The 17,980-nt window shown below is 32.3% G+C and overlaps 1 protein-coding gene across 13 annotated transcripts in view; it reads left to right on the forward strand.

The window, feature by feature from the left end:
• The window catches only part of LOC119833245 (mucin-17-like), a 74,349-nt gene that overhangs the window by 44,035 nt on the left and 12,334 nt on the right, over positions 1–17,980 (forward strand). For 11 of the 13 annotated variants that reach the window (XM_038357184.1, XM_038357183.1, XM_038357185.1 and 8 more), the window contains exons 4-7: positions 14,865–15,881; positions 16,052–16,171; positions 16,451–17,440; positions 17,636–17,746. In XM_038357184.1, the coding sequence (XP_038213112.1) occupies positions 14,865–15,881; positions 16,052–16,171; positions 16,451–17,440; positions 17,636–17,746 (2,238 nt within the window). The remainder of the gene's footprint in view (positions 1–14,864; positions 15,882–16,051; positions 16,172–16,450; positions 17,441–17,635; positions 17,747–17,980) is intronic. The other 2 variants (XM_038357188.1, XM_038357189.1) reach the window with 2 other exon arrangements.

Here is a 17,980-nt window from a genome sequence, read left to right on the forward strand (position 1 = left end):
CTTAAACTTACTAGGAGGTCCCTACTACTCCATATTTTGTAAAATTGGAAATGAAATAAACTATTTTTATTTTTATTTATTTTATTTAATAAAGATAACTTGCCTCACAAGTTGCAATGTGCTAAATCACTTCTGTAAAGCAATAAACAGGAAATTCTGCAATTAGGGTTATCAACACTTGATTGTTCAAAATATTAGAAATTTTTAAAGATAACAAATAATCACGAGGCGGGATTCGAAACCGCGTCTTTTAGGCACATAAAATCGAAAGATTAAAAGAAATGGGATTACTGAGGGGGGATCACGGGTGGCCGAGAAGTTAAGCGTTTAGATAAATTGAAAATTAAGCAGGAAACAGGAAGCAAGAAACTATTACTAGATCAATTCTTACTAAATATAAGTTAAACTTGACTTTTAATGGATATTTTCACATCCTACTCCTACCTCCTCCTACTAATATTATAAATGCGAAAGTTTGTAAGGATGTGTGTGTGTTTGTTGCTCTTTCACGCAAGAACTACTGAACCGATTGCAATGAAATCTGGTACGTAGATAGCTGGACAACTGGAATAACATATAGGCACTTTTTATCCCGATATTCATACGGAATACTTACTTACGCGGGTGAGAACGCGGGGCGCATCTAGTTTATTTTATAATTTACAAATAGCAGCCCTAAGCGAATTATATATTTTGCGATATGTATAATTCGCTTAGGGCTATACGAATATATATATTTTGCGATAGTAAAATAAAATTGTTTTAATCTATACTCGAAAGCTGACCGGTCGTATATCATAGCGCACGGTAGGTATTGTATAATTTGGGTCACAGTGTATCGTTTTGGAGGTATTTGTAAAGTTCTCACGTTCGGTGGCTTATATTTTATTCCGGTCATAAAATAGATTACGTTTGTATGTACATTGTAAAGCTATAAATTTTTTATCATGAAATATATTATCTGTGGATCTTGTTATTACGTACTATTATAATGAAAGTTTATAAATTAAGTGTTTACATATATAATCTAAATACTCTCATATCATATTTTGATATATTTCTCTTACGGGAAGAAATATAACTAGCGGTCCATCGCGACTTCGCCCGTGGTAAATCTATAGAATATACCAGTCAGAGATCACAAACATATGCACCGGTGACAGAAATTTTAAAATAGATCCAGTAATTCCTCAGTTTATCCGTTTAAACAAACAAACTCTTCAGCTTTATACTATAAACATAAATTTAGTTTTTGGTTTAACCACTTCCTTTGCATGTGTCTATTTATTCGTTTGTTATTTTCCGTTTGATCAATTTTTTTTAATAGATGAATCCTCTAAGCATAAATAGCGGAATCGCCATTACGTTAGTGCTGGTAAATACGAGATAGAAATTTAAACGGGTATTTCCCCGTACATACCTTCCACAGCAACAGTAATATAAGTTAATAATGTCAAAGCGTAATAAATTAAAATTGTTGCAAGGAAGCAATGCATCTAGGTACTGTCAGTATATGTCATAGGTAATGAATTATTATTGGAAAATCCCATGTAATTTGGACGTTACAGTTTTTATGATGGTCAAGTGATATTTAACCGAGGACAGCTGCTAGACTGTTCTCGCTTACCTTCTTGTTTGTTGATGTTTGGATCACATACATGTTTGGCTCTCAGATAGATCAACATTAATTTGGTTTTTTATTATTAAAGATAATTAAAAAGCGAAATAGAAGAAAGTGTTTATTTATTTATTTATTAACTCTTTATTGCTCTTGAAACATCATAAAAACCTTAATATAGATACATTATAAACAAATGGCGGTCTTATCGCTATATAGCGATTTAGCGATAAGACCGCCGACCGCCGACCGAAGTGTTCTTGCGTTAGAGTTGTAAATGCGTCTATATATTGTGTTTTAACGTAATATTAATACGATAAAAATGCAATTCATAATATGAAATGCCAATTTCGTGTTGGGCGAGATTTTTCCTTATTCTTGAAATATAATGAAGCCTTGGACAAGTGAACTTTAAGAAGTTGTGAAGTATTTACCATTGGGAGCAACAGCTGGTAATTTCATTACCCAAATACAGTCGTTGGTAATTTTTGATGAGTTGCTTTATAAGTGACAACTGATTGTAATAGCCTTTTTAAAGGATGTGAGAATTGGTCATTAATTATTGTAATTAATATTGTTATTGTGGATGAAGAAATTGGCATTTATGCGTATATATGCAACTAGTCGCTCCTCCAGCCTCCGCCCCGGTCGGGTAAAAACGAAATATATTATTAAAAACGTACAGCTTTCTTTATAAACAATTTTTAATTTTTAAATCAATCCAGATTTTTGTGTGAAAACATTACAAATATACACAAAAACACATATGTTTTCTTTTATTCAAAAATAAGCATTTATATTAAACACAAACGAATGATGCAAAAACTGTCCCCACACCTGAAGTTACAGAGAGATTTTATAACACTGCTTTTCAGTTTAGTAGTAAATACTGTTAAAATATTCCACTTGCCATGATATTAACAAAGAGAGCGTAGACCCTTATCTATATTCGGGTAGACGTCAGACTTCTGGGGTTGAGTTTACCCGGGGAACCATGGGTTTGTATAATAACTGAAAGTACATTGCATTGACAATATTATTGGGCATGTGGGCATTGTGTGCTTATCTGAATTTAATGAATTAGGTAGTAAGTATAGTATATTAATTACTATAATGAATAAAGCCATAATCTGATAATGAATTTGGTGATAATCAATAAACATCATTAACATATAATATAGCCTATTATATCAGTGTTCGCTTGGTGGTAATATAAATATATACCATTGATAATATCATAATCAAAGGTTTGTTGATGTAGTTAGCCTTTTGCTATGTAAAAGTGATAAGCCCTTGACATTTTTTAATCCATTATAATTGTTCTCTTTTTTATAGGACTGATAATGGACTAGGAATTCAATAGTAAATATTAAACATTCATACCATATAAATATTAAATTTTATCAACTGAAAGGTTCTATTGAAATTATTTCCTTAATAGATCAGTGCAGATAATGTTGAAAATTGTAGAAAAAAACGTAAACAACAAATTTATGATAATAATTATCTGAATTTATGTTATGATGCTGATTTGAATTGTCTATATAAAATACTTTCTTATCTGTATAAGAGAAAGTGAGGAGTATGTCCGTTTCCTTTGCCTTCCTCTTCCCAGTCCATTCCTGCTTTTCACTCGTCAATCCTTTCCTTATCCCGTTCCCCTTAAAGGGGGCAACGCAATCGCAGAGGCTCTACCTCTGCGAATGTTCATGGGCGGTGGGACGAACCACCAGGTTCGCCTGATGGTAAGCGATAGCTTTCAGCTGCCTTCTATGACATAAAAAGTGAGATAAGTTTTTTGTTTCTATAATTTACGCGTGTTTATTTAGTTCTTTTAAACTATATTCATTGTATTGTTTACCTTACATTTATTTAATATCAATCATACCACAATTTGAATTACATAAATCTTCAGACATTTTGAGCGAGTAAAACAAATGAATACATCAATTAAAAGCCAGCAGCCGGACCTACTAAATACCACCCTCATCGTTAGTTATTTACCTTTATTTGTGAAAGTAACATTGTGTGTAGACTCGAATGACCGTGAGATCTATGTCTCAATGTATCTAGTCTGGAAGCTAATGACTGCAATTAGTTATAAGTTACTCGGAAAACGTTTAAAATCATAAAAAAAAACATTCGCCATATAACTGTTGGTAGAGGTAAACGGGTTGTGAATATATATTTCAACTAGCTGCGCCCCGCGGTTTCACCCGCGTAAGTCCGTATCCCGTAGAAATGTCGGGATAAAAAGTTGTTGATGCTTAATTCCAGTTGTCCAGCTATCTACGTACCAAATTTCATTGCAATCGGTGGAGTAGTTTTTGTGTGAAAGAGTAACAGACATACACGTACATACATCCTCACAAACTTCCACATTTATAATATTCGTAGTATCATATTTCGCATTTATAATATTAGTCAGTAATTTATACTTTAGCCTATATTTCTCAGTGAGGATGTAGCTTGCTATTGGTGTAAGAATTTTTAAATCGGTTCTGCAGTTTTGCGTGAAAACCTTACAAACGTACAATACAAACGTTTCTTCTTAATAATATTAGTGTAGATTAGACTTCTTAGAATATTTCTGGAGATATAAAATTAAATTAGACTGAAAAGTATGCCACCAATAAACTTTTACCGCCGTTCACTTGGTAAATCTTAGATTTATATCAAAGGCTCGGTAAATCTCGAAATTTATGTTTTTACTATTAAAAGTAAATAGAAGTCTTCGGAAAATATTAGGATTTATCGCACATCGCAATTTTACTATAACATATGTTAGTACTCAACGAACAAAGTAATGGACTGTATCGAAACTAAGAGCACAGATATTTATTTGAATCTAATGTCATATTTCATGAGATAACTTATAAAACTTCTAACACAAGTCAAAATTGCACACATATTCAGTATGAACTCGATCCACGATCACTGTAATGCATCACACATGAAATCAAATCAAATATATTTTCCCAAGCATAAACAAACACAAGACCCATCAAACACTGAATGCACTTTAACCTTTCTGGTTAATTTAAATACGTATGATTTGAAAATAAATATATAATGTGTTAGATGTTCGTAATTATTGTAATAGCGCAAATATTTTTAATAGTTTCATGTTCGAATGGACCTCGTTCTTATTTAAATTGAAGATGTCCATTTACTTGAGGTCAAATAACACTTTCGAATATATTTTAATTACGCCTTTAAAGGCCGTAATTGAAGTTTAATGTTTATTTGATGAGCGAAGTCGCGCAAGTGAATTGAATTTGATATTTAGGTATGTGTAATGCACAAACTCAAACTCAGATATACTTTAAGGCAGCCTTTAAAAACTTTAAACTCTTCGTTGAGGATTACAAGTTCAATTTATTCTACACCTCATTCACTGGTGATTATTTGGTGTTGTTTTTTTGTCATCATCGGCGATGGAGCTGGTAGGTCGCTTGATGGTAAGCGCTACCACCGCCCGTGAACATTTGGAGAGGCGTAAGATCGTTTGCAGACCAAACGCCTCTACAAATGGATTGCCGACTCCGCATTGGAAAGGGATTGAGAAAGGATTGTGTGCTATAAGGATATGATTATTTTTATGGATATTTGACATAAGGAGATAGAAATTCTCGATTGTACACTTACGCATTTACCGCTGTACTCTAAATACAAGTCAAGAATTTAGGAGTTAATTCCGTTGACGTTTGTAATAAATACCCGAGACATTGCAAACGTTTCTTAAATATATAAGGTACTAGACCAGACGATCCTATCACCTGATAAGCAACATGTAATGCTGTTTTAAATATCATGATATTCGGGTAACAATAGATTTAAAATGATCTCTCACGATGTCTTGCGTAAGAGGATGTGGATGGGTAAGAGAAGGGATTTTTATAGGTGAAAAGACCTTGTGGCAAATATGTGTGAAACTTAAGACTATCAACAGAATTCATTTGATTTATAAAACTGAAATGTTTTTAATTCCCAAATAACAGATTTTTAGCGTAGGCGCGATATAATACTATCCAAAAACTATAAATAGCACAGACTGCGATTTGTCAAAAATTTAAATATATATATGATTATTTTTATTTGATTTAAACCTCGTCTTAAAGAATTAAAACTAGTTAACAATATCTGAAATCAGTTTGAGGCTAAGAAATCTAATGTACAAGTCGGTATAATATTTCAAATTTTCGAGATCAGATTCGCAAACTGCTTGGTAAAAATTAGTCATTCGAATTAAGTAAGATAACACATAAAAATTCGGTTTATTAGCAAAGAAAACAACAAATTATAAATTTAAATGACCATTTCCTTTTATGAATGCTCTGTAATGTTCGTGGGATGATATGACTCATCTTTATAAACAAACTTATTTTATATTATTGTAGTAATATTAGGTCACGCCTAATATATGAATATTCACGTAGGACGTATCGTTGCTTCATTATAACTAAATATTCCATGGATCATGGACTAAAAATGAGAAATTTTGAGAAAAACAAAACGATCGCGAGGCGGGATTTAAGCCCGCGTTATCTGCCGAAGCGTGACAACGCCTGACCACTCGATTACCCGTGATCCCGCCTCAGAAATTAACTTCTTATGTAGCATCATTCACCTCGTGGGTGAAACCGTAGGGCATAGAGAATATTAATTACTCGGCGAAAACAAACGTTTTCTTGCGACTTCTATAAATGCTGGGTTATTATTATAAAAGAGCGTATTAAATGAAACTAAACTCTCTATACCTTAGTATTTTCTAGTATTTGATTTTACGCAGATATTCTACATTTAGAAATTAAAGACTATTAAACGGACTTTAAACGCGATTTATTCACTATATTATTACCCGACGTTTCGAACACTTTAAAACGAGCGTGGTCAAGGAGAGACCCCGTATATAATGAATAAATGGCGTTTAAAATCCGTTTAAAAGTCTCTATACCTTTTTTGTAGCCTAGAAGGTATTCTAGACCAGTAAGGTGATAACCTGACAACCTGTGATTAATAACAAAACAACATTCATCATAAGCCACAGAATCCTTTTGATGATCACTCACATTTAAATAAATTGACAGATGACATTTGACACGCACAGACCCATTAAGTTTGACATTAATCGTGTTAAACAAAACACCACTGAAATGGTGTCTTCTCATGTATGAAAATGTCAAGGTGCCTGCCTAATTAATTCGTGGTTCGTAACTTTTATCTGTAAATTGTTCCTCGACTAGATTTAATAGCCCGCTTAACCTATCGTATCGTGGATTACATTATGTAGTTGCAGGGCTCAGAAATAGGATAAAAAAAATTAATCGAGCGCAAAGCGGACTTGTGATACTCAGGATTATATACAAATAAGGCAACCGCAAAAAATTGGGTCACCCATGCAATTTATGACCATGTCCACCCTTGCTTAAGCTTGATTTTTATTATGTGTTTTCTAGCAGCAACAAAAATTTATTATTATAGAAAATATCAGTAGTTTAGTTCATGAGATACAGTCTGATGATAGGCGGACGGACGGACAGACAGTCTTAGCAAAGGATTCCATTTTACCCTTTGGTTACTGGACCCTAAAAAGGATAATTAATACAATAACAATAATACTATTTCTTTGGGTTGTATATTGTGTAATAAACATCAATTAAGAACGCACACATGCATATAAATAGGAATTTGGAAAACGTCTAAGCTATAATAAAGCGATAGCATATTAAACTGTAATTGATTCATTTCCTTGGACATTATCTATACTATATTGAAAATAAGTGCTGCGACAGGGAATTAAAAATTAGATCTATTAAATAAAATCCTTGAGAATTTCGTGGTACAAATGTTCTTGCAATTATTAAGCCCAGAAGATAAAACAATCAAATACTTGCACAGGAATGGCGACACGTGCAACACCCACAGGCATTTAGACGGTATAATAGATAATAGAAATCGTGTCATTATGTGTGATAAACGCCTTTATTAAATTAATAGTTCCCATTACGCACTTTAAGAGTGGGTTTATATGGATTACTCTTTCACAATATACTTATTGTTACATTTATTTTATTACTGTAAAAGCGTACGCCGAATTTTTTTCTTTTAAGTGACAACGCGCAACCTACTTGGTGGTTCGCTTGATGGTAAGCGATCACTCTTTTGAGCTAGTGTAAAGCGTCGCTGCAAATGCGTTGCCCGCTTTTAAGGGATAAGGAAAGCAATGGACTAGTGAGGGAGAAAAAAATGATAGGGACATAAGAGACAGAAATTGATCATATGTTGTAAATTAAATAGTAAAAGTAGGTATTCAGAGGAGACAGATAAACATTGAAAAATCTATTTTCTTAATTCTTTTTTGAATTATCCCTAATAAATATTATTCAATTGTAACGTTACTTTAATGTGAGATTATTTTTAATTTTAGACTGTTTCATACAGAACATTATAAAACAAGGCGGTTTCCTAAGAATAATTGAAATGCAAAATTGAAACATAATTCGGTAACACTATGGAATTCTTTTTAGACATGCATGAGCGAGGCTTTTGTTTGCATATAGGTCACTATATCGTAACCTAGATTTGAACACAAGAAATTCGTTCTGTCTAGACTATTATGAAACAAATAACCGTAAAATCGAAATAATTTATTTTCATATGCTAATTCACTTTTTGTCTTTTCAAGCAAAATGGATCACTTTTACAAAATTTCTTAACAATACAACGAGACTGCAATAATGTATATGTAAATTAAGTTATACCACAGTTTTCAGTTAATTTGGAATATTTTAAATCTAAAAATTGAGGTAGAATGTGAACTTTTTTCATTAATTTATTATTTAAGATCAACTCATAAGAGAGAAACGTATACAAACACAATCCATACAAATGATTTATTAACTTCGGCCATAATATTCTTTGTAACCTCCACAGACACAATGGAACACCTAAAACAAACCAAACATTTATTAGAATGCCATATGTATATTCGAAGACAATGTTTGAATATACAATGGTTCTGGCAAGAAAACTAAATGAAGACATCTGTTTCAAATGAATCCGTGACAACCTTTAACAGATAAGATCATAACGATACTCTTATTTCGCTGTGAATGATAAACTAGACACGCTCTGCTAAATGCACTCTCTCTAAAACTTAATCTTGTGTTAGGTAATCGATATGACATAAATGTATATAACATTGTATACGGATTATGCTGTTTTAGCCACCGGAAGTTAGGTTAGGTGTATTTTTAACTCTGAAAACGTAGGATTAAATTATATATTAACGATATTAAAAAGGAGTGGTTATTGATTTTTTTCAACTTTATTTACATTATCATTTAAATTTTAAAACAATCTCTTTGACGAAAAAAAAATGGTCATTTAAAAAAGATAAAGAGTTTTGTACATTTTTGATTTAACTTCATCACATTAATCACAATATCACACTAATATTATAAATATGAAAGTTGTTTGCTTGGATGTTTGTGCGTCAATCACACTGAAACTACTGGACTGATTTTGATGAAATTTGGTATACAGTTAGGGTAGTTGACTTGCGTGATCGGAGAGGTATCGTGATATCCGGGAGGAGCCAGGCAGCCGGGTCTAGTATAAAAAAAAGAGATGGACTACTCCCCGAGTGGGAAAAAGGCGAACGACGACCTTTCTGTATAAGTTATGAGATTTTTTTAAATACAAGTTACGTAAATTGAAATCCTATATGGATATTATAACTTATGAAATGTTATTTTCTCATAGCATTTATAATTCGAATAATTATTTCTAATAAAGTATAACAATTAGTATTGACATTTGCGATTATTGCCTGTTTCGTAATTTTCAGCTTCATATAAAAATATAATATAAGTCATATTTGTAGCATTTAATGAAATAAATGAACGTGTGATAAAAGGTAAAATAATAAATTAATATTGAACTCTTTAAAATATTTAAGCCCAATAGCAAATAACAAATTTGTAAAAATGTTTTAGGTTTAATTAAGCAATTGTTTGTAATGTAAATAAAGATAAAGATAGTTTTTGGTATGTTGACATTGATGATTTAGTCACATATTTGTTTAATTTCATATAAAAGTTCGTTTTGCTGCGGAAACTATTGTGAAATTATTTCTTGATAATTGCTTTATTTGTACGTGTATACGTCTAACCAGAGAGAAGTTTTATAAAGTGTGATATATTATCTATAATAATCATTCAATTATATTCTTCCATAAAATTTACCGTTCTAGACAAATCTAGAAATTGTGTAATTCGTAAGAATAATCGTGATAAACCACATTGACTATTGTAACAATTTGAATACTGCTTTTGAGTTGCATTTTTTTAAGTTTATACGAAATATTTTGGACCAATTTACTGCCAAGTTCAGTTAGCATTTGTGCCAATCACAGCATCAGGCTATATTACACATTAAAGAAGAAAGCCAGCCGGTTTATACGAGTATGAAAGTGATTCAGGCCCAAACCACTTTCGCTGATTCCTTTAGCGTATGAACTTTAATGCGTTCTTTCCTGATCAATGAACTTAGTGTAAATATCTAGAAGCATGTCTTTCAATTGAGTCTTAACCGTCATATACTAGTTACCATAATATCAAATAGATAAAAACTAACTGCAGTTAGACCAACTAAATAGACAATGCTATAGAATGTTTACCATAAATTATTGCGACATTGTTGACCTGTCATTGCTGGTGTTGTCATTATAATAGACTTTAGATTGTAATAGATTTATAATGATATATGAGAGGCTATTTTAAGATGACCTAGATTTAGTGCAATTTTAGGGCGCACAATTTTAACCACAGGGAAGTAAAAGGATATGACAAACATTAGTTTTTTGAAAAAGCATAAGTAAACTGCTACAGTGGGATAACGTGAACTACAAGCGAAGCTGTGAGAGAGTTTGTCCTTTAGTACACATGCCTAATTCATTAAAACAATGCAACGATTTTTGATGTGCTTTTAAAAAGATAGAGTGATTCAAGAGGGAACTCTATAAGTATATAACATGCATAATTGGACCCATGTGACGCCGGAGCGTGTCGCTAGTTTTAATATAATTTAATCTGATATAATATATGACATTTCACACACGATACGTCAACAAAATCATACTGATTGTATCTCTGCCCCGATTCGTGACTAACCCCACTCCCCACTTTTAGGGAGTGTTGAAATCAATCATAAGTTATATTAGCTAGACTTTAGAGTGTAACCTAGTTGGGTTAGATAATAATTAACCTTTTTAATGCTGTTCTCATATACTAATGGTCATTCATATGTCTTCTATATACTGTAATAACACGGATCCGAAAGGTGGTGTGGATTTGAAGATGTTTTATGTTTAAGATTAAATACATATTAGGAAATGATGAAGAAATTGAGGAAATACACCCTTTTTGCTACTGCTAATAGCGTACGCAATAACTATTTTTAAGAAAAATCTTATCACTTTTAAATGATCAGAACCAAATCAAATTTTAATGGGTTTTGAATAAAGAAAGAGTCATTTAAATAAGTTCACACAGTCGAAACCAATGAGATAAGAAAGCGAAAAACAAAAACAGTTGATTCATGCCTCCTCCTTTTTTGAAGTCGGTTAAAAAGAGAACTGATCATGCAAGAAAAGCCCCATAGATCTTATTTCTTTATAAAGTTAATAATTTTTTACATACACAGTTTATATAAAGTGGTAAATTATTGTATATTATACAATTGGAGTGGTATCGAATCCGCCAGTTGCGTAAAGTGCCTGTCCCAAGAGGTCATGGTACAAGTTACAAACTAGATGTCTAGATATAGTCTAGACTAGAAATAACGGTATGTGTAGTTTATTTATAAATTACTTTAAAACATGATCTTTGAACGAGGTCTCAACCACATGAATCGTCGTGAAATGCCACAAAATTTCGTAAATAAATTGTAATATAATTTATTGATATTTTATAATTTAATTGCATCGAACAAAGTATTATTTATTGCAATTTGAAAACTATAGTGTGTGTATGTATGTTAGAACATATTACATAAATGACTTGAAGAATTGTAAGATAATGTTTTAACTACTAAAAGGTTTCTCAAGATAAAATCAATACAATAAAAGCTTATATCTTGTTCCAATAACTAATTGTAACGTTTATAAACTTACTTAACAAGTCGATTGCAAGTGACCGAGCTGTGGATGAAACTTCCTCACTCTCCTTTCTAATGATTTTGTTTTTTAATTCAACTTTTATCCATACTAATGTTATAGAGGTGAAGAGTTTGTTGGGTTGAACGAGCTAATCTCAAGAACTACTGACCCGATTTGAAAAATTCTTTCAGTGTTAGATAGCCTCTTTATCGAGGTTATAGGTTATATATGTACTACGGGGGAAGTCGGGTCGGACCGCTAGTAATTAATGTACCTCAAATATATCTTTTTTATTGTAAGCCAAATTTCCTCCCGCAGCTTCGTTATCAGAATGAAAGAAGAAAGAAATAAATTAATTGTCAATACAAAAAACAAACACCGTATGTGCGGTGAACAGAAAACAAAAAGATTTGCTTCTGATCAGGGGGAAAAAATTACAGTTCTGGGGTTTTACCCGCATAGGTTTCCTAAGATTTTCGGAAAAACTTCTCTTTTTCCTGTTTCCTTTTCTTGATGAAATTATAGTTTTTAATAGGTATAAAACACACTTATATATCATTTTGCCATAATGTTGTTTGCTTATTATTATGGGTTGTATTAAATTATTTGTATAATACATTTATATCTATTTTTCTATTACGAAATTTAGCTTCTAAAAGAGATAATAGAATAAGATTAATGATAAAAAATGAAGTATACGGACACAAAAGACTAAAAAGGCTTTGTCATGGGGTGAAAGGCGAGCAAGGACTGGCCAATCGGGTGACCATGTTCACACAATAATAGAGGTATATTTTTTATTTTTCATTTTTAAATGAAATATTATTTTATTGAAGTACTAAGTATTGTATTTGCTTTTGTTTTAAATCTAGTTCTGGGGCTTTATCCGCATAGTTCTCATTTCCGTAGAATTTTCTAGATAAAAACTTCCCTTCGTCCTGTCTCAGATATATCTTTGTATCCAATTTTATCCAAATCTGTACAGTGGTATAGGCAGTAAGAAGAAATGAACAGCGAGTTACTTTAGAATTATTAATATTTGAAGGGATAGTTGGGATAGCAGTGATTTTAACACAAACTGTGTCCAACAGGTACTAATAAACTATTTTGTTTTTTTTTATCCCTCTACAATCCTAAGTCGGAGCACATGGTTAATCGAATGACCTTAGGAAATCGTATTTGTTATTATTTAAATAAAAAAAATCTTTAAAGATATGACATGCGATAAATATTATCAGTGAGGTTCATATTACAGACATAACCTCTAATAATATTCCCTGAGACAGGGTTAGGATATGTTTCTAAGGTTAGATCAAGGTCTAAGGACGGATATTATATTACAGTGCTAATTCCGGATGGTATATACATTACGTTATATACATAGGGGTCTATTTGACCTCCTATGTAATTATGTATTTCAATGTACCGCTAACAAGGAATTTCCGAAAAGTCATAGATCCACAACTTTATTCATATTTTAAATCATTGTGTGTGTCTGTGCTTGTAAAAGTCACGTTATCACATACGACGATTAATTGACTCAGAAAGTTACAGAGATCTTTGACTTTGTTTTTAAATGGTCAGAACTCGACCACATATAAGTGGAACAAGTGGTCATCAGAATCATACAAATCGGCTTATCCCTCACAAAGTTATAAGGTAACAAACCCTAAAACACAATTAAACTGATAACAAATAATATTATAAAATAATAGCATAATGATCGGAACAGAATTATAAACCATACAAAAAAACGTAATAACTAAATCAGTACATAGTAAAATTTTAAAGCATTCAAATGCTTTGCTTAGAAAAAAATTGATTTTCACCTCATGACCGAATTTTTACATTTAAATTTGGGTCATTTAATATGAAACTGTAAATGTTTTTGTTGCCTCTTGTTTCAATGATATAGACACCCTACAGTATTGAAGGTTCGTGGCCAAGTTGGATAACTGGCGCTAGCTCGAGGCAAAATGTGCAATGCACTTGCAGTTTTTTGCCAGTTCTTATTAAAATTACCAAACTTTAAGATGAACTTTTAGATAATGAAGATGTTTATGATTGAATTTCAATATACCCGTAATGAAACTTTTGTAACTCGCTTTTTTAGACTTTTTTAATGACATATTGAATACTTAAATGAAAACACCCTACCCAAAGTCTTAAATACTTTCCTTGTCCCTTTTCCCTGCAGACAAAACGGGCATTTGCAGAAGAACTTTTGCAGAAACGGGTGATGTATGGGCTGTGGTGGCTTACCATCGATCCAGAGAGTTTCTGAATCAGAAACTAGCTCTAATATAAAAAAATAGCAAAATTAAACTCTGTAAAATTCGAGCAATTTACGTTAATATTTGCTAACAGTCTCTACTGTTTTTGCTTCAATAAATACGTACAATTCTAACATATCGCCTTCAATTTACGGATGAACACTCATTCGATTGACCGTTGCAAAACGGGCCAATTACAAAATGTATACTTTATCTGATTTAACGGTTTAAATTTACACCTATTCAAGTCGAATTACCCATTTTGCTATGTTAAACGGTGAAGCAATGACGTGTATTTATGAATTGAATTTGTTTTCATGCTCATTTTGCAACAAACAAGCGAAAAAAAATTGCTGGAATATAATTGCATTAGTAAGTCACGTAGAATCATAAAAAAAAAAAAATTAAACAGACAAATTTACTTCTAAACAATTGAGTTTCTATTTATTGGTAGCATAAGACTGAAGATATTATGACAATATTACGTTTACGTTGTTTCCTTATTTATGGAAATTAAATTTTTTTTTCTAAACTCCAGATAACAATGATTAATTATAACCTAATAAAGGAACTATGCTTACACAATACAATCTTTGTTATGTACGATATTATATCACATGGAGCAAGATAAGTCCATGAGCGTTCCGGTGTCCGACTCTGTTCCGACTATTGTTTTAACGCGTAATGCACTTTCATTGTATTACTAGCACTTTAGAACAAAATTTCTGGACTGTAACTTAGTTCTTAACATTTTTTTCCTTAAAAGTTTTCCAGGCCTCCATTATGTTAATCTTTTGAAATTCTATTACAGGGTGAAGGCACATCGCGAGTAAGCAGAAGACCAACCACAACTGATAGAAGTTCAAGTAATATTAATAGAGCAGAAGATTATCAACCAACATTCCGACCGAGGGGTATAAGAAGAAGAGAAGAAAGTCCCGAACCAATAACTCCTCGATCAAGAAGTAGAAGTAGATTGCCAGAGAAAGAAAATGTAGTCGCTCAAATCGACGTTACTCAAGCTCAACAATCACGACCAAATGAGCAATTTGAATCAAGAAGATCGAATTCTCGAACAAGAACAAGGCCTACTGAAATCACAGCAACTTCTGAAAAGACATTAAGTCGTGAAAATGTTATTCGGGCCAGATCACGACAAAGTGGACGAAGAAATTCTCCCACTCCACTAAGCCAAACTCAAGCCACTGTTACTTTATCCTCGAGGTCAGTGGATACAAAACAGGACGCATCAAATGTCAAATTAGATGAAATATCTAAACCCATTCCAACTGCTGAAACTATTCCTGCTAATCAGTTTCGAAGGCGGAGTTCAACAGTAAGCACATTAGAAGAGACAAAACCTGCACGATCCCGAGGACGATATGATTCTAGAATAAATACAAGCTCACTTGATTTAGAAGTTTCTGGCACAACAAACACATTTACTGCTACAGCCAAGGAACAGTCTGTATTACGAGAAAATGATTTACGGAATTCAAGGAAGTTGAGGTACAAAACAAGAACATCAGAAACGGATACTAATTTAACTGGAGATGGAATAGTCGCGACGAATGAAGTCATAAAATCTAGTCAAAAAAATGACTTAACTAGTCAAAGAGAAACAAAATCACCTAGTTCATCGACTACTGAAAGAGTTTCTTCATCTACCGGTACTTTAAAATCAATGAAAGTTGTTAGACGGCCAATTTCTCGTGGTACTTCAACTAAATCAGTTGTTGTGAAAAATAAGTCTAAAGTTTCCGATGAGATAAGCGAGGATGACAATTATCCGGAGAGTTTTAAAGCTCTAATACAAGCTAAAAATGCGGTAAGTTTATACAGTTCCTACTGTGTAGGTCACAACTTCTTTTTATCTATAGACAATATTTATGTGTTTATTTAAATGCAAAATCAAAACTAACACTCTTTATCAGGTAATACTAACACATGGTATAAAAGTATACTAAATTTTCATGAACCAATTCTTTTCACTTTCAGACACAACCAAACTCTCCGTCAAGCGAGAGTTTGTCAGTGAAAGCATCACAAGTTTCTAAAACTTACGCTTCACCCACACAATCCATCATCACGGGTCCTGGCACTGACAAAAATTCTCGGGTAATATACACAGAAAAGAAAAACTATTCTACATCGTACATATATTACTTAAAATTCCATTGGATATCTGAGCTCTTGCTAATAAATCCACCCACATTTTTTATATTTTTTAATTACCTTCATTAACTGTCACGACCGTTACATCGATTGATTAATAGATACTTACATAAACTTACCGGTAGTCAGGCATGGAAGTAAAATAACAATGCATCAAAATCACTTTACCCAAACTGTGGAAATAATCTTCTTTTTTATTAATTAATGAAATTGACTTTTCAGCTTCGCAAAAAAGTGAAATTAGAAGAAAATTCAGATACTGATCAAAATAAAATTGGAACAATTGCAACAACAACAATATTAACAACTACAACAAGTACAACGAGTTCTACTACGACAACTTCTACTACCACAGAACAGTCAAAGTCTCGGTCTTCTGCTTACCGTCCACGTGGATCGTATTTACCGAGAAATAAAAAAGTAAATAGTACTCCTTCTGACATCTCCAGTACATCAGCTAGTCCCAGCACAGAAAGACAATACAAATTTAGTCGAAAATTTAAAAGTGTAACAAATGCGCCCAATACTGATGTAGTTCTGAAAACAAAACGAGTAGATAATTCTATAACAAAAAAGCCAGTAATCCGTTCATCATTATTTTCGAGAAAAAATGACCCACCGAACAATGCCACAGTAATACCATTAAATGAAAATCGTAAACGCGACCGCGTCCAATCAGCTAATTATTTTAAAGTTAGAAGAACATTACCAAGCACGTCATATTATTCAAGGCAAAGGAACAATATATCAAGTACCACAGAAACAAATACTGTAGTCGATACTGAGACTGCTATCGCTGATAAAAAGACCGAAAACTCAAATGATCTTCCTTTAATTTTCACTTATTTAAATAATCCACCAAAATCTACAAACAAGCACAATGAAAGCGAGAAATTTTCACGTGAAAATAGTACTGAAAATGAGATAATAAATAAAGCGGAGGAAAGTGAAAACAAAATTATTGTAAACACTGAAGTAACTACTCAAAAATATCATGCAAACTATAAGGGAGATACTGAACCTAATCAAAAATCGGTGACAAGCGCTACTCCAGCCATTAGAAATATTCAGACTAGAAAGTATGGACGTAAACCTATAAAAACAAGGGATCAAGCTTTGAATTCATCTCCAGTGATTTTTAAAACAAAAGAACGAAATGTACGAAAATATAGCGATACATTTTCCAAAACAACTGAGGCTCCAGGAAATAGCGTAAGTTAATTAGTTGAATTATTTTTTCCAGAATAATTGAACGTGAACCATTAATTTGGAGGTGTGTACTGTGTACTAGCTTTACATCCACATGTATGTTTTAATTGTTCATCAGTTTATCCACTAATGACATATTCATATAAAAAGAACATTACCATACATTTTAACTCGACAGCTACAACTCACATTTTTCAGATACAACCAGAACCCGAAAAACCTAAAAATAAGTTTAGTTCCAAATACAGAGCATCTTATTTAGATAAGCCATTTTACAAACCCACTGTTCCCACGGTCACTCCATCTACTGTAAGTAACATTTTCATGACATATTTACAATTATTAATACAGATTAAACTCATTTATTATTAACATACTGAATTAACATTTGAATCAAACCGACCAAATCCCCTTTATGAAATTTATGAGACATCATTTACTAACTGCATTTATCCTATCTAACAAAATTGCAATAATCATTATGGCATTACAAAGTTTTATGTACGTTGGAGAATATGATCAGTTTTATTTGCAACATAATGA

This window comes from Zerene cesonia, chromosome 17 (genome assembly GCF_012273895.1).
Source record: "Zerene cesonia ecotype Mississippi chromosome 17, Zerene_cesonia_1.1, whole genome shotgun sequence".
NCBI classification, from domain to species: domain Eukaryota; kingdom Metazoa; phylum Arthropoda; class Insecta; order Lepidoptera; family Pieridae; genus Zerene; species Zerene cesonia.